Source organism: Pangasianodon hypophthalmus, chromosome 9, assembly GCF_027358585.1.
Source record: "Pangasianodon hypophthalmus isolate fPanHyp1 chromosome 9, fPanHyp1.pri, whole genome shotgun sequence".
In the NCBI taxonomy this organism is placed as follows: domain Eukaryota; kingdom Metazoa; phylum Chordata; class Actinopteri; order Siluriformes; family Pangasiidae; genus Pangasianodon; species Pangasianodon hypophthalmus.
Window position 1 is genome coordinate 3,524,605 of NC_069718.1, and position 23,762 is coordinate 3,548,366.

The 23,762-nt window shown below is 37.7% G+C and overlaps 2 protein-coding genes across 2 annotated transcripts; both read right to left on the minus strand.

Moving 5' to 3' along the window:
• Positions 1-362: 362 nt before the first annotated feature.
• LOC117598053 (butyrophilin subfamily 1 member A1) lies at positions 363-7,529 on the minus strand. The gene is made up of 6 exons (XM_034307443.2): positions 7,048-7,529; positions 5,299-5,382; positions 4,833-5,180; positions 4,116-4,427; positions 1,155-1,187; positions 363-942 (listed from the first exon to the last, which is right to left on the minus strand). Exons 2-6 carry the CDS (start codon positions 5,342-5,344, stop codon positions 866-868), a joined length of 816 nt encoding a protein of 271 aa, XP_034163334.2. The 5' UTR covers positions 5,345-5,382; positions 7,048-7,529; the 3' UTR covers positions 363-865.
• A 5,481-nt stretch (positions 7,530-13,010) lies between these two features.
• On the minus strand, positions 13,011-20,899 carry LOC113523841 (butyrophilin subfamily 1 member A1). Its single transcript, XM_053236723.1, has 6 exons — positions 20,588-20,899; positions 18,617-18,700; positions 18,151-18,498; positions 17,435-17,746; positions 14,582-14,614; positions 13,011-14,312 (listed from the first exon to the last, which is right to left on the minus strand). The coding sequence occupies exons 2-6, from the start codon at positions 18,660-18,662 to the stop codon at positions 14,236-14,238; spliced, it is 816 nt and encodes a 271-aa protein (XP_053092698.1). The 5' UTR covers positions 18,663-18,700; positions 20,588-20,899; the 3' UTR covers positions 13,011-14,235.
• Between the last annotated feature and the right edge of the window lie 2,863 nt (positions 20,900-23,762).

Below are 23,762 nucleotides of genomic sequence, written 5' to 3' on the forward strand. Positions count from 1 at the left end.
GGTATCTTGAATAGTGCAGTCTACAACAGGGGGCAGAACGCTCTCTTACAAAGCCCCACAGTTATGGAACAGCCTTCCATTTAGTGTTCTGGATTCAGACACAGTATCAGTGTTTGAAAAAGGCACAGATCTGGAGGGCTTAAGGGCATAGAATGTTTTGGTAAACTGGGATATTTGGATGCTGTCGCCCTCACCATTTCTGTAAAGTTGCTTTGTGACAAGGTCCATTGTTAAAAGCGCTATAAAAATAAAATTTAATTTAATTGAACTGATTTGGTTTTCCAGCAACCTGACATGCATGATTGCTGGGTCTGTTCCCTAGCTTGGTCACCAAGTTAAAACACACCTGAAATGCCTCAGGCACTTATCATAATGCAGGCTTTATTCCACACTTAAGAACGCTTTATGAACACACTCCTTGAACTTTACTGGTTAATTTACACTGTGGAGTAAATTAAAGTTGTGTATTTGGGTCAGTGTAAAGAAGCTGGCACCTGCTCAAAGGCAGTGAAATAAGAATCAGTGGAGACCAAATAAATGCCTCCAAATCAAATCAACACCTTTAGACACTACTCTCATCTGCACTAAAAAGTATAACCAATATATAAAAAAACAGACAAAGCAGACAGGAGAAGCCAACAACTGTTAGGAGCTGTGATTGTATGATGCTCTTAGTCATACAGTGTCTTTCTCATGTGCTGATATTGTGGTGTTTCAGCATCACAGCTTTATGTGGGTCAGAAATGTTCTCATGAACCTCACAGTTGTTCACTTGTTGACAATGTAGATGAAAGACACTGAAATCTTCCTTGTTTCTTTTTCCTAAATCAGTCTCTGTACTCAGAGAGATCACGCTGATGTTTCCTCAACGTGAGAAGAGAAAACACATAAAGAGGGAAATGATGAAGATCAGCGGGTGAGGGCAATTTATTCCAGCTTCACCTGGAGACAGACAGAAAATATTTATTCTAAACATTCTTGAATAAAATCTTAAAATGAGATCTGAGTAGAAACGTGATAAACCTTTTATCTGACAAAATGACAAGATAAGAAATATAAACGGAGATTTAGAGGGTTAATGAGCCATATAATAATTATTAGAACAACAAATAAAACTGCTTTGTAGTAAATCTTTACATTTGATATTTACTCACCTGATGGCTCCTCTTCCCTCTTTTCAGGATTTTCTTTGGAGGAAAAAGAAAAAGAAGAATTTTAGAAACATTCCATTGTTCACTTTTCTCTTCTCTACAGTTATAAATATATTTACTTCATAATTGCAGGAGCATCGAAAGTCTTACAAATAATACAGTCCTGTGTTTCTCCCAGTGCTATCCTGCATTTTCATTCTGTTTTATCTAATTATCTTCATTTCCAGTTTTTTTTCTGCCCATCTGAACCCTAGAAATCCTGACACATATAAAAAGTTCAGAAAAATTCCAAGTTTTAAAAATTAAAAATATAATTGGTCCCAGTGTGTAACAAAAATCATTTGCAAAGTTTAAATTTTTTGTTGTGTCATATTTGATGTCAGTTTTTTAAACAATTTTCTCAAGGTAATTTTTCCCCACAGCACAGAGTACTGAAATTACTACTAGGCTAGAGCAACAATTTATCAGTAAGTTTATCTTAGTTTATACTAAAATCAACCAGAAAAAATGCATTTCTGTCTAAAATTTGAGTCAACACGTCCAGGACAGTGAACCTTTCTGGCATCTAAAACACACAACAATAAATTACACTTATAAGATGTAATACTATTGTTTTAATTATAAAATAATGAATATTGTGTTTACTATTCATATTTAAATAGAAATGTATAAATACTGCATTTAGTGAGGTTACATAGAATCAATTTATTAACAAATACACATCATTCATTTACAAAAAAAAAAAAAAACCCTCATAAGACTGATTTTACTCCTGTCATGGATTTCTCAGATTCAGCAGTCTTTCACCGGAAAATGAACACGTCTCAGTCACATGCAGGCGGCCATTTTAAATGACTGATAAAAAAGTGACATATTTGGATTTCACTGAAGAGCCACTAGAGGACACCAAACACATGCTAACGAGTAAACAACAATCTTTACCAATCTCTGTTGCACAGATAAATGTAAAAAATTGACAGATATTAGGGATGTCCTGATCTGATACTTTTATATTTTCATGAATAATACACACTAAGGCCAGATATACTTGAGCTCAAGTAACTCTGCATATCATAAGAAAACCAGATATCATCACAGCTGTACTTTTTCAGATTTCTTGTGTTGTCCCTCAAAATAACGTGACCCCATTGCATGTCTATTTCTCACACGTCGTGTCCATCCTGATGGTTCTGATGGAAGTAACTCGCTGCTGCTGAAGATGGCCTCCGACATGGACAGTCTAAAGATACATGCGATTACTGTGGATGGTAACACTTAGAAACCATGAAGATGTCTTAGGACTACAATTGCTATGATAGCTTTAGGACTGCGATTCCCATGAACAGTTTTGCACTCAAGTCTCCATCAGTGAACAGTTGGTAACTTCAACAAACCAGACTTCATTTGAAAACTACAGTGAATTTCCTGGTTACACAATTGCACTTTCTGACCATTTAGCACACAGTTGTAGAAGGGATTTATTTATAATCGCACTATCCGGTGTCACCCAGATGACGATGGGTTCCCTTTTGAGTCTGGTTCCTCTCAAGGTTTCTTCCTCATGATGTCTCAGGGAGTTTTTCCTCACCACCCTCGCCTCTGGCTCGCTCATTAGGCATAAATTTATAAATTTAAAATTTTTATTCTGAATTGATATAGTTCTGTAAAGCTGCTTTGTGACAGTGTCCATTATTAAAAACACTATACAAATAAAATTGAATTGAATTGAATATTCAACATCTCCGCGATTGCCTGAGTTACATGCTCAGCTGTATGAGAACCTCAAAACTGACTAGCATACAACGCTGCACATTTTAAATTAAAACTGGAGTCTGTCCACTGTGCAGTAAGGCTATGCATTGACATTGAGTGAACATCTAAAGTCCAAATGTCAGTAGTAAAACTGACTGCAGTCACATCTGCAACACAATCTCGTAGGTGGTCATGAACATTATTGTAAAGCTCCAGTATGGCAGTGAAATGTAGTGTTGAGACGGGACGACGTACTGCAGCTCCAAAAGCTCCAGAAGACAACGAAAACCTCCATTCACTACAACAGAGACTGGCTGGTCATATAGAGCAATAAATTCAGCTAAACTCTCTGTAATTTCTCTTGCCTTGTTGTTGTTTTGAGGAAACGTCTCTTTGAAAACATCCTCCAGTGTTTGTTACTTTGGTGAAGGACCTTTCTTGAGTGACCTGCGTGAACTCTCTGTATTCCTTCAAATGTTGTATCATATTGGTTGTGTTTAAAGCTCCTCTGTTGCTTGTATTGGTATTTCATACAGTGCATGTGGCTGTTGTGCCGTTTTTGTTTTCTGCTTTCTACTAAGTTGTGAAAGTTGTGGACTTATACGACAATCGCATAAATGACACAGAATGACACACTGACGTAAAATAACATCAATAAAGGATCGATCGTGGATAGGACTTCGCAGATCACGATCCATCAGAATGTGCCTGGATCAACTTTAATACCAGCACGTGACAAAGTCCTTCGGATCAGAACATCCCTAATAGATATCAAATTTATAATATAGTTATAGAGTTAAGAACCATTTCAGTACTTTATCAGCTCACGTGGCTCTTAGATGAGGACTGAATCTACATCACTCTACACTTCAAAAGTAAAAAAAAAAACCCCTTCCTTTGTGTAATGCAGGCAACACACTTCGATTACTAAGGGGAAGTGAATGAGTGTGTGCTGAAAACAGTATTGAAATGCAGGACAGGAGGCGTGTGTGTGTGTGTGTTCTCCTCACTCAATCTAACACAGCCATGATAAGCTTTATAATTAGCTGTGAAAGGCATTAAACTGTGTAGTGCAGTCTCAACCAGGACTGAAAAACACTGACATTAACATTAAATATGCTGTTCAAGTGAGCTTAGTACCTTTCCAGGCATTTTAAACTTTCTGTACTGATATGTGTCATATTCAGTATCGTCTGAGACTAATCCACTTACCGTAGACTGAGAGTTCAACTTCCTGGACCAATTTTCTGTTTTTCTGTTTCACTACCATGGAGCTTCTGTAGACAGCAGCATCAGTAGCACTGAAGTTCTTCAACACCAGGGAACAGTTTCCTTTAAGCAGCTCGTCCTCAGGAACGTCCACACGACCCTCATATCTCTCACCCTGTAATGAGTCTTTACCCTTTCGCTCAAACACAATCTCAGAATCGATATACCACTGAACGTGAGGTGTTTGGATGGACAGATCGCTCCATTCACATGGCAGGACAACTGTGGAACCCACTTGAGCAGATATCTGAAAAGCTGCAGGGACATGGAAAAACCTTTTAGGAAATGATCTTATGTTAGGAACATAATGTTTTTATTTATTTTATAGAAACTAAATCCACACAGCTGCTGAACCATAAGACAGAAAGGAAGCAGATATAACCCTAGGAATTTTCCAGATTCTTTACTTTCATGCAAAAAGACACAGATGTAGTAGTATAATGTTGTGGGTTGACTAATTTGAATTTTAGACGTTAATTCTTGAATATACAACAAAGCAGTTTTGTGGTAAAGAAGATTTTTTGATATTTAATCTGCTGTTAAAAAATTACATTATTTAGAAAAAAAATAATAAATAAAAAAAATAAAATAGTGCTCTGATATCTGATATACTATGACTTCTATAATTAGTCAATATTTCACATTGCACAATTTACTTACCATCGACTGAGAGTTCAACCCTGCTGATTTCTTGTGTTTTGCTTGTGTTAGTTCTGTCCACGTGTTCCACCACAAAGGATTTATAGGCACCGTCATCAGTGATTCTGACATTCTTCAACACCAGGGAACAGTTTCCTTTACGCAGCTCGTTTTCAGGAATGTCCACACGTCCTTCATATCCTGGGTCTATTTGCGTACCATTACTGCTTCGCTCAAACACAACCTCAACACCGATGTGCCATCGAACATGTGGTGTTTTGGTGAACTCCTTTCTCAGGTTACATGGCAGGACGGCTGTGGAACCCACTCGAGCTGATACAGTAATGTGAGAATCTGCACTGATGGAATCTGTAGAGGGAAACATTACAATCTACATGATCTGTAGCATTTTATTTTATTTGTAGTATATTTTAGTCAATGATAGGACACTTATGTCTTGTTAGTCTTATGGAACCTGATCACTCACCCACACAGGCAGCGACCCATAAGATGTAAATATAAAGGAGGGTCATGATGCCTGTAAGACTCTTGCTGAGTGTCTGCAGATTTTCTGAAACAAACAAATGCAGGTTATAAACAAAAGTGACTTTACAGCTGACTGATTTCACACATAGTTGTAGTGATGTTACACTTTTACTACTCATATGAGTCATGATTAGTCAAAATTACATTTAAGAGCATGTTCATCTACATCCGGTGATTTCAGCGCTCTTTTAAGATTATTACTCATCACACTGTACGAGATCCGGATAAACTCTGTTCTGAATTCTATAACACACTGTGTGATAGTGTGTGTTCTCCATGTCAGATTATACGGTGAAGATCCTCTAACAAAAGACCTGTGATTAAAGATAATCACTACATTCTGTTTGCATCAACTATAACGAAAAAGAAATCAGCTTGTGCAGAAAACAGGTGCGCAAACACAAACAAGTGCTCAGTGTAATAGTGACAATTTTATGTCCTGATAAAACAACAAATCTCTCTTATTTAAAATCCCACATTTCTATACATTAACCATGTTTAGGCTTTAACTGTCACCTCTGTAGCGCTCCCCTGAGTTTGCCGTCCTCCTATTGGTGGATTTTAGATGAGGGTCATAGAAGCACTTATGAAATTTCACACACACAGAGAGAACTTTGTTGTGGACTGTTATGTTACGTGATGAGCACGAGTGAGATCACTAAGTGTAAAGATGATTTAACAATCATTTTTCTCCCTGATGCTTTGTTTTACTTGGGAGATTATATAATATAGAATATCTATTTATAATTATTTATTGAGTAAATGTGTAATTTTAACTAAAGATTGGTGAATTAAGGATGTTTGTGCTTAATCCTCTAAAACAGACACACATTAATAAGTAAAATGGAGGGGAAAAAGAATAAACACACAGTGTGCAACCAGGTTTTATTTCTGTATGTGAAATATGAGGATGAGAACTGCCAGAACTGCCCTAAACACAGCATATAGTTTAATATTAACATGAAAAGATCTCCACTTTCCTCAGCACTGGTACAGTATCATAAAATGAGTTTTAGTGTTTTTACTTGGTGTCAGATTGATAAGAGAATCAGTAATATTGTGAATTTCTGTAAAACCAAGTTCCTGTCTGATACACAACACACAACTCATTTACATCATACGACTCACCTGAACTCAGTGCCTGCTGGGAATAAAACCCAATTAGCCTCCACTAAACACTGCTATGAGCTAAAAACCTGCTCATTACATAATTTCTGCTGATTTTATTTAGTACACAAAAAAGTGAAGAGGTCACAGAAATACATCTTTCAGTTTACATATGGACACGTGACTGTATTCATCCATGTACAGAATAATTCATGGAGGAACAAGAAAGTCATCAGCTTTTATACAAGCACATGAAATTTTACTGAGTTTATTGGTGATTTTTCTGCTTGAACACACTGATTAACCTGATCATTACCTGGAATTGGGTGAAATCTGTGATATTTATTCACTATTAGGTGGATATTTATAACCGTAACTATTAATCCTCTCTCTGAAAAAGTCATCCTGTCTCTGAAATGAAATATCTGCTCTTAGATAAAAGTTCCATCCAGTCTGATTAAAGGGTCAGTGATTCTCCCTCAGTGTTTTTACCACAGAACGGTGTCTAGTAGAACATTAAACTACTGAAAGCACAGTCCACACATTTACAGAAACATAGATAAGAATTCAAAACTGAGCTTACCTTGGATCTGGAAGAATATTTCTTGTGATTTAGATAAAGTTGATGAGTTTAGGAGGTTCTGCTCTCAACCGCCGTTAACAATTTCCTGTAAAACTTCCCGTAGCTTTTACTTTCTCTTTCCCATGAGGGTGAGTGTCAGACAGCTGTGCTGTACAGATTTGGGAGAGAATTTGCACTGCGGATCTGAAATGACTGACTCTCTCACTCCATCTCTAACACCTACTGTTACATCCCGTGGCATAAAGTATATTGTGTATACTGGTGATTGTTTTCTCCCCTTTCTTTTTCTCTCTCTTTCTCTCTTTTTTTTTGTTACTTCCTCCCCAACCCCTAGACTAAGGAGGGAACGTAACAAATGGGAACTCGTCCTTGCGGTCTTCTGTGTAATACGCTACTTTTTTTTTCTTTAATTCAAACTGTGGCAATTTAAGCTCGCATAACTAAAGAGGATGCGATCGCAAGCTAAGCAACTTTGGTGAGTGTAACGTTCTTCTAGACTGCTGGCTGTTTTCTTTTTGGGTGAGAGAGGAGAGTGTTGGTAGGTAATTTTTTTAGAGATAGAGAGAATTTGATCTAACCTCGTTTGCTCTTGCGCCGACTACTGAAGTTTTTAACCGCTGTAAAAAGAAAGACCTTCTTTTAATAGCGGATTTCTTTCATATTGACGTTCCCAGAGAATCTACTAAACAAGTAATTAAAGTTATTGAAGCGGAGGTTGATAGGGATATTAGGCTGCGAAGGCTCGCTTTAGAAGATCAGAGCGCGGCGGCGCGACCAGTCCCTTCACCGCCTACCAAACTCTCTTCAGTTCCCTCTCCTGTACCGCCAGTAGCTCCCTTGCCTGGAGGGCAGACCCACGTATCTACTGCTGTTCCTTTTGACCCCAGTGGATACATTAAGCTCGTACCGCCGTTCAGAAAAGCGGAGGTAGATTCTTACTTTATCGCGTTTGAGCGAGTCGCAGGTAAGTTATGCTGGCCAAAAGATATGTGGGCTCTCTTATTACAGTGTAGCCTCACTGGAAAAGCGCAGGAGGTTTGTTCTGCTCTGCCCGTCCAATCTTCTCTCGACTATGACATAATTAAGACAGCAGTTTTACGCGCCTATGAACTTGTCCCTGAAGCCTACCGGCAAAAATTCGGGTTCAGTCATTCTTCCTCCATCATTAGTAATAGCTTTATTTGTGCTAAGTGTATATTAGTTAGCTTTCTGATGGAGACGATTGCAGCATTAGAGGTGCGCAATCAGACTCTAGAGAGGGCTACCGAGAGTGAGAGCAGCATACTTTCTGTAGGGGAAAGTCTGGATGCCTTAGGTGGAGTAAGCAGTCCCCCAACTCAAATATGCTCTGGCCCCATCCCAATGCAGCATGGTGATGTAGCTTACAGCAGGTTATGATCGCTGAACTGCTGTACGTCCAGATAGTGCTCCGAAAACAATGTCAGCTTTATAGATTTTTGGAGTAGTTTTGAGGGCAAGGACTGTGGACTGTATCCATCCCACTCCTGAAAGTGCTGCTCTCTTTTCTTGCAGCATAGCACATAGTCTCAGAACAGGCCTAGTTAATCAGTGACAATCCCGAGCCAAGGCCAGGGAGCAGACAAGCAGGTTAAACCGACCGGTTGCTAGCTGCACTGAGTCGTCACTCAGATTCCATTATATTGAGACTGTGTCTGTTCCCTGAGCTACACAAAAATGTAGAAATACTCAAAGTTTGTTTCAGTAACCTAATCAACATAACATTAAATCATACTGAATGCACAGCCAGCACCTTTGATCTGAAGCTAGGACTGTTGAATATTAGATCTCTTACATCTAAAGCGCTTACTGTTAATGAAAATATTACTGAGCAGGAGTTTAATGTACTGTGTTTAACAGAAACGTGGATTAAACCAAATGAGTACGTAACATTAAATGAAGCTAATCCTGCTGGATACAGGTACATACATCAGCCTCATCTAAGTGGCAGAGGAGGAGGCATCGCAGTCATTTATAATTATAATCTAGGCATCACACAAACCTAGTCATAAATTCAATGTGTTTGAAGTTTTTTTTTATCATAAAATATGTAACCACAAAAAAATAAGCCTACCCAGTCGATTCCACTGATTATTATTTACAGCCCACCAGGGCCATATTCTGAATTCCTTTGTGAATTTGCAGATTTTATCTCTAACCTGGTTGTTTCATTAGACAAATCAATGCTGGAGATTTTAATATTCATTTTGATAATCCAGAAGACTCTCTGAGAACAGCAGTTGTGTCAATTCTAGATTCAGTAGTGGTTAATCAGAATGTAATAGGACCCACTCATAATGATGGTCACACTCTTGATTTAATACTAACATTTGGATTAAATATAGAAAATATAGTCTCATTTCCACAGTCTGAATCTGAAGCTATCTCAGATCATTATCTCATCTCATTTAAAATGTGTCTCAATCATAATATATGCACCTTGCCACATCACTGCATCAAACATACATTCACATCTGCAACTGCACAGAGTTTTTTCGGTAATCACCCAGAGTTACCAACCATGACTGGATCACCACCTGATCCCGAAGAACTTGATCAGGCAACTGAATGCTTAGAGTCAACGTTCCGCTATTCCACTAACCAGATAAAGTAGCTCCACTTAAAAGAAAAATAATTAGAAAGAAAAAGCTAGCACCCTGGTATAGCGATCTCACACGAACTTTAAAACAGTCCACTCGAAAATTAGAACATAAACGGCATCGAACTAAATTGGTAATATTTCATACAGCATGGAAGGAGGGCCTTTTGAGCTATAGAAAAGCTCTTGGTGCTGCTAGATCAATGTATCTCTCCACCCTAATAGAAGATAACAAAAAATAATCCTAGATTCCTATTTAATACTGTAGCAAAATTGACTAGGAATAAAACCACAATAGAAACATGCACACCATCAGTATGTACAGCCATGGCCAAAAGGTTTGGCAGTGACATAAATTTTGTGTTTTGCAAAGTTTGCTGCTTCAGTTGTTGTGGTGTTGATTCACATTGTTTCTAGATTATTGTGCAGAGTGATCAGATGCATTTTAAATAACTGCAAAAAAATAAACTTTATCACAAAAACCCAAATTTCACTGTTTTTTGGCCCTGGCACAAAATGACCAGCTAACATCATTTCATTAATCATATCATCAGCACCTGGGAAAGTGTAAACAAGTACTAGTCAGGTGAAATCACTCTATCATTCTGATTGGATAATAAGAACAGATAGATTGCTATAAAAGGAGGGAAGAAGTGTTTCCAATCATTGTGTTCTTGTGTTGGCAATGGTTACCTCCAAAGAAAGATGTGCAGCCATCATCGCTTTGCCTCAAAATGGCCTCACATGCAAGGAAATTGCTGCAAAAAATATTGCACTGGAAAGAACCATTTACCAGGTCATCAAGAACTTCAAATAGAGAGGTTCAACTGCAGTGAAGAAGGCTTCAGGACGTCACAGAGTGTCCAGCAAGCACCAGAACCGTCTCCTCCTGAGGAGTCTGCTATGGAATCATGTCACCACCAGTGCAGAGCTTGCTCAATATTGGCAGCAGGTGGGTGTAAGTGCATCTGCACGCACAGTGAGGCGAAGACTTTTGGACAATGGCCTGGGGTCAAGAAGGGCAGAAAAGAAGCCACTTCTCTGCAAGAAAAACACCAAGGACAGACTGAAATTCTGCAGGAAGTACAAGGATTGGACAGCAGAAGACTTATGGAAGGTTATTTTCTCTGATGAAGCCCCCTTCCGACTGTTTGGGACATCTGGAAAATTGACTGTCCGGAGAAGAAAAGGTGAATGCTACCATGATTCCTGTGTTGTGCCAGCAGTGAAGCATCCTGAAACCATCCATGTGTGGTGTTGCTTTTCATCCAAGGGAGTGGGTTCTCTCTCAATTCTGCCCAAAAACACTGCCATGAATAAAGAATGGTATCCAAACGTCCTGCAAGAGCAACTTCTTCCAACGATCCAGGATCAATTTGGTGATGTGTGCATTTCTCAGCATGATGGAGCACCATATCACAAGGCAAGAGTGATAATGAAGTGGCTCAGGGATCATAACATTTTGGATCCATGGCCAGGCAACTCCCCGGATCTTAATCCCATAGATAACCTGTGGTCAGTCCTCAAAAGGTCAGTGGACAAGCAGAAGCCCACAAACCGTCAATAACTCCGAGCACTAATAAGGCAAAAATGGATCGCCATTAGTCAGGATTTGGCCCAGAAGCTGATATCCAGCATGCCAGAGCGAATTGCAGAGGTTATGAAGAAGGGTCAACACTGTAAATATTGACTCTTTGCATATATTGAATGTTTTTGCCAATAAAAGCCTTTAAAACCTATTAAATGCTTATGATTGTTTTCCAGTATACCATAGAAACACGTAAAAAAAAAAAAAAAAAAAAAAAAGTCACTGCCAAAACTTTTGGCCATGGCTGTAGTAGCGATGACTTCATGAATGTTTTCAATGGCAAAATTGAAAATGTCAGGCAAAAAAATCAGGATATTAATTTAAAGAAAGACAATTTGCTAACTAACAATCCATGTTTCGACATTTTGACATTCTGAGTCATCAGTATGATCTCCATTAAGACAGCATTATGGACTATATAAAGATTCTAGCATCTGTGTGCAGGATACCCTTAGACTCTCAGCTATTTAAATATGTTTGGCAAAATAATCCCTTTCCAACTGTTGGCTATAGATACAGAAAACTTGAATCACCTCATAGTAAAAGAGTGATCAGTGGAAGTCTGAAAATGTGATAACACTAACAAGACATGGGTATCTGTGAACTCCTGTATGTAGAAAAGAGAGCACTTTCCTCTGAGAGTGTTATGCTGCCCTGTAAATATAAATACAGTACTGTGCAAAAGTCTTAGGCACCCTATTTTTTTTTTTTTAGTACAAACTGTTATAGATGTTTTTTTATGACTTCTTCATTATTGATTCGTCAGTAAAGAAAGCAGCAGATTCCATAAGAGACACTTTTCAGATAAAAACATAATGAAGGCTGCTGGGTTTCGCTGCAGAAATAAGAAGCAAGTCGACAGTCAAAGTCTCCAGAAGAACTGTGGCTGCTTCTGCAAGATGCTCAGTAACACTTACAGCTCATTTCCTTATAAAACCGCACTAATTATACCTGAGATACTGTTTTTTTTTTTTTTTTTTTTTTAAAGCGAAGGATCTTCACACCAAATATTGACTTTGTTTCATTTATTACTGTTTACTGCTCTTTGTGGTATTTTTTTAATGTAGAAACATTAAATTTCATTATTTTTGAAGGCATCTTTGCTCTACAGCATTTCTTTGCATGTGCCTAAGACTTTTGCGCAGTAGTGTATATAAATATATTACTTATACGGAAAAATTTCTGGTCTTTTTTATATTATAAAAACACAACACGCAAATATTACCCTTAAATGCAGAACTGAATCAAGTACTCTGTTTTGTTTTGTGTTCTCCAGATACATTTACACACATTTGACCAGCAGATGTCATCATCTAGCGTGTATAGTGGTGCTGGTTAATTTCATACAATTGTCACCATGTCAGTGTTACTGTTGTACTGAGAATAAACCACCACCCATATATCTGCTCAGCTGTGCTCCCTGTCCATTAATGGATGGTAGCGGGGTGCCAATACTTTGTGCAGAGAAGGAGATGGACTACAGTCTGTAATTGCACACCTACAGAGTTACTTGTATGACAGGTGGACCTGATGAAATGAGTTTGGATTATTTTGCTAAAACTTTTAGGTCCAACATGAGCATAAATGTCATCAATGTGGGATAATTGATTATCCTGTAGTGATTTTTTTTAATATTACAGAAGTTGTTGGTGTAATATTAGAAAAAGTTCTATCTTCAAACTCATGGATAAAGCTGGTTTTGTAAGGTTCTATCTGCCAGACTATCATCCAGTATGAAAAAATGCAACATAGCCGGCCTTGACCAATCAATATCTGTTTTATTTACAGTCAGTTTTTATTTACAGTCTAAAAGAAAAAAGATCCTGGAAGTGTCAGTGTGTTGAGCTGGAGGAGAAACTAACTTTTAGCTCTACAATATGTTCTACATATTCCCATGTAGGAATGTCAGAACTGACAGTGATAGCCCATAATCTCAAAATGGCTCCTCACCCAGATAAAACTGTATAATAATAATAATAATAATACTAATAGTAATAAAAAAACATAATGAGGTGTGTGTGGCTTTATGGCACTATAATTGTGTTGCTATGGGCAATGTTGTTGAATAAAGGTCACATGACCATAACTGCTATGTATGTTAGTGTGTTCAAATTTCACTCCCAAAATGTAAAATATATATAAAGCATAAAATGTTTATGCTAAACATTTAGCAATTGTCTGTGCATCATTGTGGTTGGATGGAAAGGCTTCTTCCCACTTAGAGAATCTGTCTACCACTACTAGACAGTACCTTTCCCCTTCTTTCTTTTCTGTCATGTCAATAAAGTCCATGTAGATGTGTTCAAATGGGCCTCAAGCTCTCTGCTTGAGGGAGAGGTTAAAGATGATGGTAAAGACAGGTTCTAGTTGGTTAACACAGACTTTTAGCACACATCCAGGGATGTTGTCCGGACCGCATGCTTTTCTGGTGTTAACTTCGTGTAGCACCTTCCTCACATCCAGTTCTGTAATGACCAGTCTTTCCTGTTCCCCAGCTAGACCTGATGGTTCATACTCATGGTTTTCCTGGTCTGTGCTGGTAACCTCAAACCATGAATAGAAGATGTTCAATTCGTTGGCTAGGGAGGCACTGCCGTTATTAATGGTGGGGGGCTTGGGTTTGTCGTCTGTAACAGTTTGCATGCTCTGCCACAGACACCTGGAATCTGCCTGCTTAAACTGGGTCTCAATCTTGTCCCTGTATTTCCTTTTGGCTTCCCTCACCATTTTCCTCAGGTTGTAGGACGCCGCTTTGTATTCGTCCATGTTGCTGGTCTGCAGCCCTGCGTTGTAGGCAGCTATGCGCTCGTTCAGAGCTTTCCGCATGGATCAGTCTACCCATGGCTTCTGATTGTTGACAATGTAGATGAAACACTGAAATCTTCCTTGTTTCTTTTTCAATAATAAATAAGTCTATTCTGTAAGCTGGATCTCTTGGGCTCACAGAAGCCTCTGTACTCAGGCAGATCACACTGATGTTTCCTCAACGTGAGAAGAGAAAACACATAAAGAGGGAAATGATGAGGACCAGCGGGCAAGAGCAATTTATTCCAGCTTCACCTGGAGACAGACAGAAAAGATTTATTCTAAACATTAGAGAGATCTATACTCAGAGAGATCACACTGATGTTTCCTCAGTGTGAGAAGAGAAAACACATAAAGAGGGAAATGATCAGCGGGTCAGAGCAATTTATTCCAGAATTATTGAATAAAATCTTAAATGGTGTCTTGGTAGAAATGTGATAAACATATTATGTAATAAAATGTCACAGATAAATGCCAATCCTCACTATTTATAATTATTTAAATTTGGTTTGATATTTACTCACTTGATGTTTGATCTTTCTTCTCTTCAGGTTTTTCTTTGGAGGAAAAAGAAAAACAAGAATTTTAGAAACATTCCATTGTTCACTTTTCTCTTCTCTACAGTTATAAATATATTTACTTCATAACTGCAGGAGCATCGAAAGTCTTACAAATAATACAGTCCTGTGTTTCTCCCAGTGCTATCCTGCATTTTCATTCTGTTTTATCTAATTCTCTTCATTTCCAGTTTTTTTTCTGCCCATCTGAACCCTAGAAATCCTGACACATATAAAAAGTTCAGAAAAGTTTTAAAAATTAAAAATATAATTGGTCCCAGTGTGTAACAAAAATCATTTGCAAAGTTGAAGTTTTTTGTTGTGTCATATTTGATGTCGGTTTTTTAAATGATTTTCTCAAGGTAATTTTTCCCCACAGCACAGAGTACTGAAATTACTACTAGGCTAGAGCAATAGGTTATCAGTAAGTTTATCTTAGTTTATACTAAAATCAACCAGAAAAAATGCATTTCTGTCTAAAATTTGAGTCAACACGTCCAGGACAGTGAACCCTTCTGGCATCTAAAACACACAATAATAAATTACACTTATAAGATCTAATACTATTGTTTTAATTATAAAATAATGAATATTGTGTTTACTATTCATATTTAAATAGAAATGTATAAATACTGCATTTAGTGAGGTTACATAGAATCAATTTATTAATAAATACACATCATTCATTTACAATAAATAAATAAATAAATAATAAGACTGATTTTACTCCTGTCATGGATTTCTCAGATTCAGCAGTCTTTCACCGGAAAATGAACACGTCTCAGTCACATGCAGGCGGCCATTTTAAATGACTGATAAAAAAGTGACATATTTGGATTTCACTGAAGAGCCACTAGAGGACACCAAACACATGCTAACGAGTAAACAACAATCTTTAGCAATCTCTGTTGCACAGATAAATGTAAAAAATTGACAGATATTAGGGATGTCCTGATCTGATACTTTTATATTTTCATGAATAATACACACTAAGGCCAGATATACTTGAGCTCAAGTAACTCTGCATTAGGAAAACCAGCTATCATCACAGCTATACTTTTTCAGATTTCTTGTGATGTCCCTCAAAATAACGTGACCCCATTGCATGTTTATTTCTCACACATCGTGTCCATCCTGATGGTTCTCATCATTTGGAAGTAACTCGCTGCTGCTGAAGATGGCCTCCGACATGGACAGTCTAAAGATACATGCGATTACTGTGGATGGTAACACTTAGAAACCATGAAGATGTCTTAGGACTACAATTGCTATGATAGCTTTAGGACTGCGATTCCCATGAACAGTTTTGCACTCAAGTCTCCATCAGTGAACAGTCGGTAACTTCAACAAAACAGACTTCATTTGAAAACTACAGTGAATTTCCTGGTTACACAATTGCACTTTCTGACCATTTAGCACACAGTTATAGAAGGGAATTATTTATAATCGCAATATCCGGTGTCACCCAGATGACGATGAGTTCCCTTTGGAGTCTGGTTCCTCTCAAGGTTTCTTCCTCATGTCGTCTCAGGGAGTTTTTTCTCACCACCGTCGCCTCTGGCTCGCTCATTAGGCATAAATTTATAAATTTAAAATTGAATTGAATATTCAACATCTCCTCGATTGCCTCGATTGCCTGAGAACCGCAAAACTGACTAGCATACAACGCTGCACGTTTTAAATTAAAACTGGAGTCTATCCACTGTGCAGTAAGGCTATGCATTGACATTGAGCAAACATCTAAAGTCCAAATGTCAGTAGTAAAACTGACTGCAGTCACATCTGCAACACAATCTTGTAGGTGGTCATGAAGATTATTGTAAAGCTCCAGTATGGCAGTGAAATGTAGTGTTGAGACAGGCGACGTACTGCAGCTCCAAAAGCTCCAGAAGGCGACGAAAACCTCCATTCACTACAACAGAGACTGGCTGGTCATATAGAGCAATAAATTCAGCTAACCTCTCTGTAATTTCTCTTGCCTTGTTGTTGTTTTGAGGAAACGTCTCTTTGAAAACATCCTCCAGTGTTTGTTGTTTTGGTGAAGGATTTTTCTTGAGTGACCTGCGTGAACTCTCTGTATTCCTTCAAATGTTGTATCATATTGGTTGTGTTTAAAGCTCCTCTGTTGCTTGTATTGGCATTTCATACAGTGCATGTGGCTGTTGTGCTGTTTTTGTTTTCTACTTTCTACTAAGTTGTGAAAGTTGTGGACTTATACGACAATCGCATAAATGACACAGAATGACACACTGACGTAAAATAACATCAATAAAGGATCGATCGTGGATAGGACTTCGCAGATCACGATCCATCAGAATGTGCCTGGATCAACTTTAATACCAGCACGTGACAAAGTCCTTCGGATCAGAACATCCCTAATAGATATCAAATTTATAATATAGTTATAGAGTTAAGAACCATTTCAGTACTTTATCAGCTCATGTGGCTCTTAGATGAGGACTGAATCTACATCACTCTACACTTCAAAAGTAAAAAAAAAAACCCCTTCCTTTGTGTAATGCAGGCAACACACTTCGATTACTAAGGGGAAGTGAATGAGTGTGTGCTGAAAACAGTATTGAAATGCAGGACAGGAGGCGTGTGTGTGTTCTCCTCACTCAATCTAACACAGCCATGATAAGCTTTATAATTAGCTGTGAAAGGCATTAAACTGTGTAGCGCAGTCTCAACCAGGACTGAAAAACACTGACATCAACATTAAATATGCTGTTCAAGTGAGCTTAGTACCTTTCCAGGCATTTTAAACTTTCTGTACTGATATGTGTCATATTCAGTATCGTCTGAGACTAATCCACTTACCGTAGACTGAGAGTTTAACTTTCTGGACCAATTTTCTGTTTTTCTGTTTCACTACCATGGAGCTTCTGTAGACAGCAGCATCAGTAGCACTGAAGTTCTTCAACACCAGGGAACAGTTTCCTTTAAGCAGCTCGTCCTCAGGAACGTCCACACGACCCTCATATCTCTCACCCTGTAATGAGTCTTTACCCTTTCGCTCAAACACAATCTCAGAATCGATATACCACTGAACGTGAGGTGTTTGGATGGACAGATCGCTCCATTCACATGGCAGGACAACTGTGGAACCCACTTGAGCAGATATCTGAAAAGCTGCAGGGACATGGAAAAACCTTTTAGGAAATGATCTTATGTTAGGAACATAATGTTTTTATTTATTTTATAGAAACTAAATCCACACAGCTGCTGAACCATAAGACAGAAAGGAAGCAGATATAACCCTCGGAATTTTCCAGATTCTTGACTTTCATGCAAAAAGACACAGATGTAGTAGTATAATGTTGTGGGTTGACTAATTTGAATTTTAGACGTTAATTCTTGAATATACAACAAAGCAGTTTTGTGGTAAAGAAGATTTTTTGATATTTAATCTGCTGTTAAAAAATTACATTATTTAGAAAAAAATAAATAAATAATAAAATAAAATAGTGCTCTGATATCTGATATACTATGACATCTATAATTAGTCAATATTTCACATTGCACAATTTACTTACCATCGACTGAGAGTTCAACCCTGCTGATTTCTTGTGTTTTGCCTGTGTTAGTTCTGTCCACGTATTCCGCCACAAAGGATTTATAGAGACCGTCATCAGTGATTCTGACGTTCTTCAACACCAGGGAACAGTTTCCTTTACGCAGTTCGTCTTCAGGAACGTCCACACGTCCTTCATATCCTGGGTCTATATACTTACCATCACTGCTTCGCTCAAACACAACTTCAACACCGTTGTGCCATCGAACATGTGGTGTTTTGGTGAACTCCTTTCTCAGGTTACATGGCAGGACGACTGTGGAACCCACTCGAGCTGATACAGTAACGAGAGAATCTGCACTGATGGAGTCTGTAGAGGGAAACATTACAATCTACATGATCTGTAGCATTTTATTTAATTTGTAGTATATTTTAGTCAATGATAGGACACTTATGTCTTGTTAGTCTTATGGAACCTGATCACTCACCCACACAGGCAGCGACCCATAAGATGTAAATATAAAGGAGGGTCATGATGCCTGTAAGACTCTTGCTGAGTGTCTGCAGATTTTCTGAAACAAACAAATGCAAGTTATAACAAAAGTGACTTTACAGCTAACTGATTTCACACATAGTTGTAGTGATGTTACACTTTTACTACACATATGAGTCATGATTAGTCAAAATGACATTTAAGAGCATGTTCATCTACATCCGGTGATTTCAGCGCTCTTTTAAGATTATTGCTCGTCACACTGTACGAGATCCCAATAAACTCTATTCTGAATGCTATAACACACTGTGTGATATTGTGTGTTCTCCATGTCAGATTATATGACGAAAATCCTCTAAAGATAGACCTATGACTAAACAAAATTACTATATTCTTCATATATCAACCATAACAATAAGGAAATCGGCTCGTGCAGAAAACAGGTGCGCAAACACAAACTAGTGCTCAGTGTAATAGTGACAATTTTATGTCCTGATAAAACAACAAATCACTCTTATTTAAAATCCCACGTTTCTATACATTAACCATGTTTAGGCTTTAACTGTCACCTCTGTAGCGCTCCTCTGAGTTTGCCGTCCTCCTATTGGTGGATTTTAGATGAGTGTCATAGTAGCACTTTTGAAATTTCATACACAGAGAGAACTTTGTTGTGGACTGACTTTGGTCTCAGTGGCACTAATGTTATGTGATGAGCAGGAGTGAGATCACTAAGTGTAAAGCTAATTTAACAAATGCTTTTCTCCCTGATGCTTTGTTTTACTTGGAAAATTCTTTAACTAAAATTAAGCTAAAATGAACTTGTTTATTCGTTATTTCATCTTTAAATCAACTAAACCTTTCATGAACTAAAAATAAATTAGGTTAAAACACAGTAAAATTTATTAAAACTGCAGTGTAACATTGTGCAGAATATATATTTGTAATTATTTATTGAGTAAATCTGTCATTTTAACTAAAGATTGGTGAATTAAGGATGTTTGTTCTTAATCCTCTAAAACAGACACACATTCATCTAGCAGAATGTCAATCAGAAATGAATATCAGAGGGACTTTTAGTGTGTAAAATTAAAACCAAACAATTGGTATTAAGTAAAATGGAGGGGAAAAAGAATGAACACACAGTGTGCAACCAGGTTTTATTTCTGTATGTGAAATATGAGGATGAGAACTGCCAGAACTGCCCTAAACACAGCATATAGTTTAATATTAACATGAAAAGATCTCCACTTTCCTCAGCACTGGTACAGGTATCATAAAATGAGTTTCAGTGTTTTTGCTTGGTATCAGATTGATAAGAGAATCAGTAATATTGTGAATTTCTGTAAAACCAAGTTCCTGTCTGATACACAACACATAACTGATTTACATCATACGACTCACCTGAACTCAGTGCCTGCTGGGAATAAAACCCAACTAGCCTCCACTAAACACTGCTATGAACTAAAAACCTGCTCATTACATCATTTCTGCTGATTTTATTTAGTACACAAAAAAGTGAAGAGGCCACAGAAATACATCTTTCAGTTCACATATGGACTCGTGACTGTGTATTCGTCCATGTACAGAATAATTCATGTAGGAACAAGGAAGTCATCAGCTTTTATACAAGCACATGAAACTTTTTTGGAGTTTATTGATGATTTTTCTGCTTGAACAAACTGATTAACCTGATCATTACCTGGAATTGGGTGAAATCTGTGATATTTATTCACTATTAGGTGGATATTTATAACCGTAACTATTAAGCCTCCCTCTGAAAAAGTCATCCTGTCTCTGAAATGAAATATCTGCTCTTAGATAAAAGTTCCATCCAGTCTGATTAAAGGGTCAGCGATTCTCCCTCGGTGTTTTTACCACAGAGCGGTGTCTAGTAGAACATTAAACTACTGAAAGCACAGTCCACACATTTACAGAAACATAGATAAGAATTCAAAACTGAGCTTACCTTGGAGCTGGAAGAATATTTCTTGTGATTTAGATAAAGTTGATGAGTTTAGGAGGTTCTGCTCTCAACCGCCGTTAACAATTTTCTGCAAAACTGCGCATAGCTTTTACTTCCTCTTTCTCATGAGGGTGAGTGTCGAACAGCTGTGCTGTACAGATTTGGGAGAGAATTTGCACTGCGGATCTGAAATGACTGAGTATCTCACTCCATCTCTAACACCTACCTAGAGTTCATTTTTATGCTATTTATGGGAAGTTGATTTGAGGTTTGAACAAGCAGGATGAACATGGAGGCGTGTTTACCCTTTAACGCTCTTAACGTTCTCAGTGTGCGTCAGGGTTGTGTAGGGTTCTGGTGCTTTCCGTCTAACACAATGTCTGAATCTGTGACGTAGTTCCTGTTTAACGTATTTCCTGTTTAGACGTAGTTCCTGTTTAACGTAGTTCCTGTTTAGACGTAGTTCCTGGTTTTAAATCTTTGCTGGGAGTTTCCCGCCTGTGTCGGTGTTTAAACTGTACTGTTTCTCTTTTTTCCATCAGTAATTTTGCACTATCATTTTCTACTTTTGTATTTTTCACTTTCTCTTTCTGAAGCATTTTCATTTTCTCTAAGAAAGATTGTTTTTTTTTGTCTAAAGACAGCAAGTGGAGGCCATCCACATCAGATCTGTCTAAAATAATCTCCACAAAGATTTGTCTAAGGTACATTAAACACAAACATTCAGCTTGTTCAGTGTGTTGAGTGCAGGATGTTCAGTCATTCTTAAAAGAACAGTCAATCTACTATAAAATACTCACTTCAAATGATTAACTATTATGCTCTAATGGGGGAATGTACAGTGGTGCATGGGGAAGTATTGTTAGCTTACAGCACCTAGTGAACTATTTAACTGCACATAACACTTTGGTCGTTGGAGTTCTTCTCCCAGCCAGATGGGGAGAAGAATATATATGTTCATATATATATAAAAAAAAAAGTGAAGTGACCAAGTATGGTGACCCATATTCGGAATTTGTGCTCTGTATTTAACCCATCCAAGTGCGCACACAGTCTTTTTTTTTTTTTTTTTTTTGCGGCACCCGGGGAGCAGTTGGGGGTTCGGTGCCTTGCTCAGGGGTCTCACCTCAGTCGTGGCATTGAGAGCACTGGTCATTCACTCCCCGCACCTACAATCCCTGCCGGACCTGAGACTCAAACCCACGACCTTCAGGTTGCAAGTCCAACTCTCTAACCATTAGGTTAGACCTAGCCACGACTGCCCCCATATAAAGCCTATTCTTGTGGGGTGTAAGATAAGTGGTACAGAAAATGGATGGATGAAACAAATAAATTAAGAACACAAAAATTTTCTTTTCTTAAGTTTTGTCATAAAAAAAATTTTATCTTCCAAAATAATGTGAGCTCCAGTAATCTTAAAGAAAACCTTAAAGTCACCCCGGAACAATTTATTTCAAATACAATCAAAGAAGAGATGATGAATACTCTCGTCATTCAAATTACAAAACACACATGTAAAATCAATATCTTTCTTAAATCTTTTTATGACATGGTTTACTGAGTAAATACAGTGAATAATTTTAAATGAAAACTCTCGAATCTTATTAGTGAGACAATATCTCCTAGAAACCATGAAAGCTCCCTCCCATTTAATATCCTGAAAACATGAATTCCAAAAACTATTAGCTGGGGATACCCTAAATGAATAACACATTTGTCTAAGGAAACTATTGTTCCATTTTATTAAAATCAATATTACTTGTACCATCTAACTTTAAACTTTGAAGTCAAGATTCATATTTAATTCAACAATATCAGCAACACGGAACAGCTGAAGAAGTCCAGAAGGTATAACATCAAAGACAATTGCATATTCCTTAGCAGATATTGGAAGTTTGTATCTATCTAAAAATTTTGTATATGAAAGTAGATAACCGTTATGGTGAAAAACTGTCACCAATAAAACATTATTTCTAAACCAATATTTTAAAAAAGCGTTTTATTTTTATATTTAATATCTTTATTATTCTAAATCAAAGATCTACATTGGCACAATCGTCTACATATTTTACTTCTTGGCCGTCGACTGTGACTGACATCACTTCCAAATACAAACACTCCCCATAGTAAACTCCCACCCCCAACACTGACTGACAGGATTCTGTGCAAGGCATTGGAAATGCAAATGCAAAGGGAATTGTGATTCCATTTGAATTTTGACAGGCTCCATACGCGACACCAAGGAAGTGAAATAGGAACAGGGTAATTGCTATTTCGATATGACAGGGTTATAACTCGTAAGACGTGGGAAATGTAATTGCACATGGACTTGCTTTTCCATTTGAAATTTGGCAGACATTGTACATCCGTGTAAACAAAAGTGCAAACGGTAATATGCGATTTGCATTTTCATTTGAATTATGTCACAATTTATGCGTCCACAAACGGAAAACGCAATTGCAAAGACAATTTCCAATTCGTTTTGAAAATAGTCTGGAAAATACCTCCATAATAAATAATATCTGAGGTAGCCATTGTAGTCCATGGCTCTGTTAAGCCATAACCATTAAAACTAGTCACACTGTCCTTGTCAATACTAGCCTGACGCTTATACCTATGTCGATAAGTCAAGTCTTATTTATCAAGGTCAAGGGTTGTCCATGGATTGTCAGTAAATACAGATACTTCTGGTAATACTGTTGCTGGGTAACAATAACCAGACCATTTAAAGTTTGGAGGAAAGTCATAAAAAGCATTTGTACCACATACCCATAAAGTCATTATGCAATATAAACAAAATTTATTAACCAATCAACTGAAATTGAAATTGGTCTAGGTTTAAAATATTCACTCTTACAATTAGAAACACCAAACAAATAAGCAAGGAAGATAATGTATGTGGATGAATGCAGTGAAGTTTAATTAGTCAAATTCTTCTTTTTTGGCTGCAGCATTGGTTCCTCTCTGTGTGGGTGCGCTCTTGAGCTTTCACTTCTTGTTCTTGGTTACACAAGATGGATCAACCTTCCTGCAGTGTGAGGTATGAATCCATATCTCTCTCTCTCAGCAACTTGGACAGCAGATGGGGTTGTTAGCATCACCTGCCAGGTTCTGTCCCACTTTGGTTTATGCCATGCTTTCCTGCGGTAACTCTTGCCTACAATCCAGTAACCAAGCT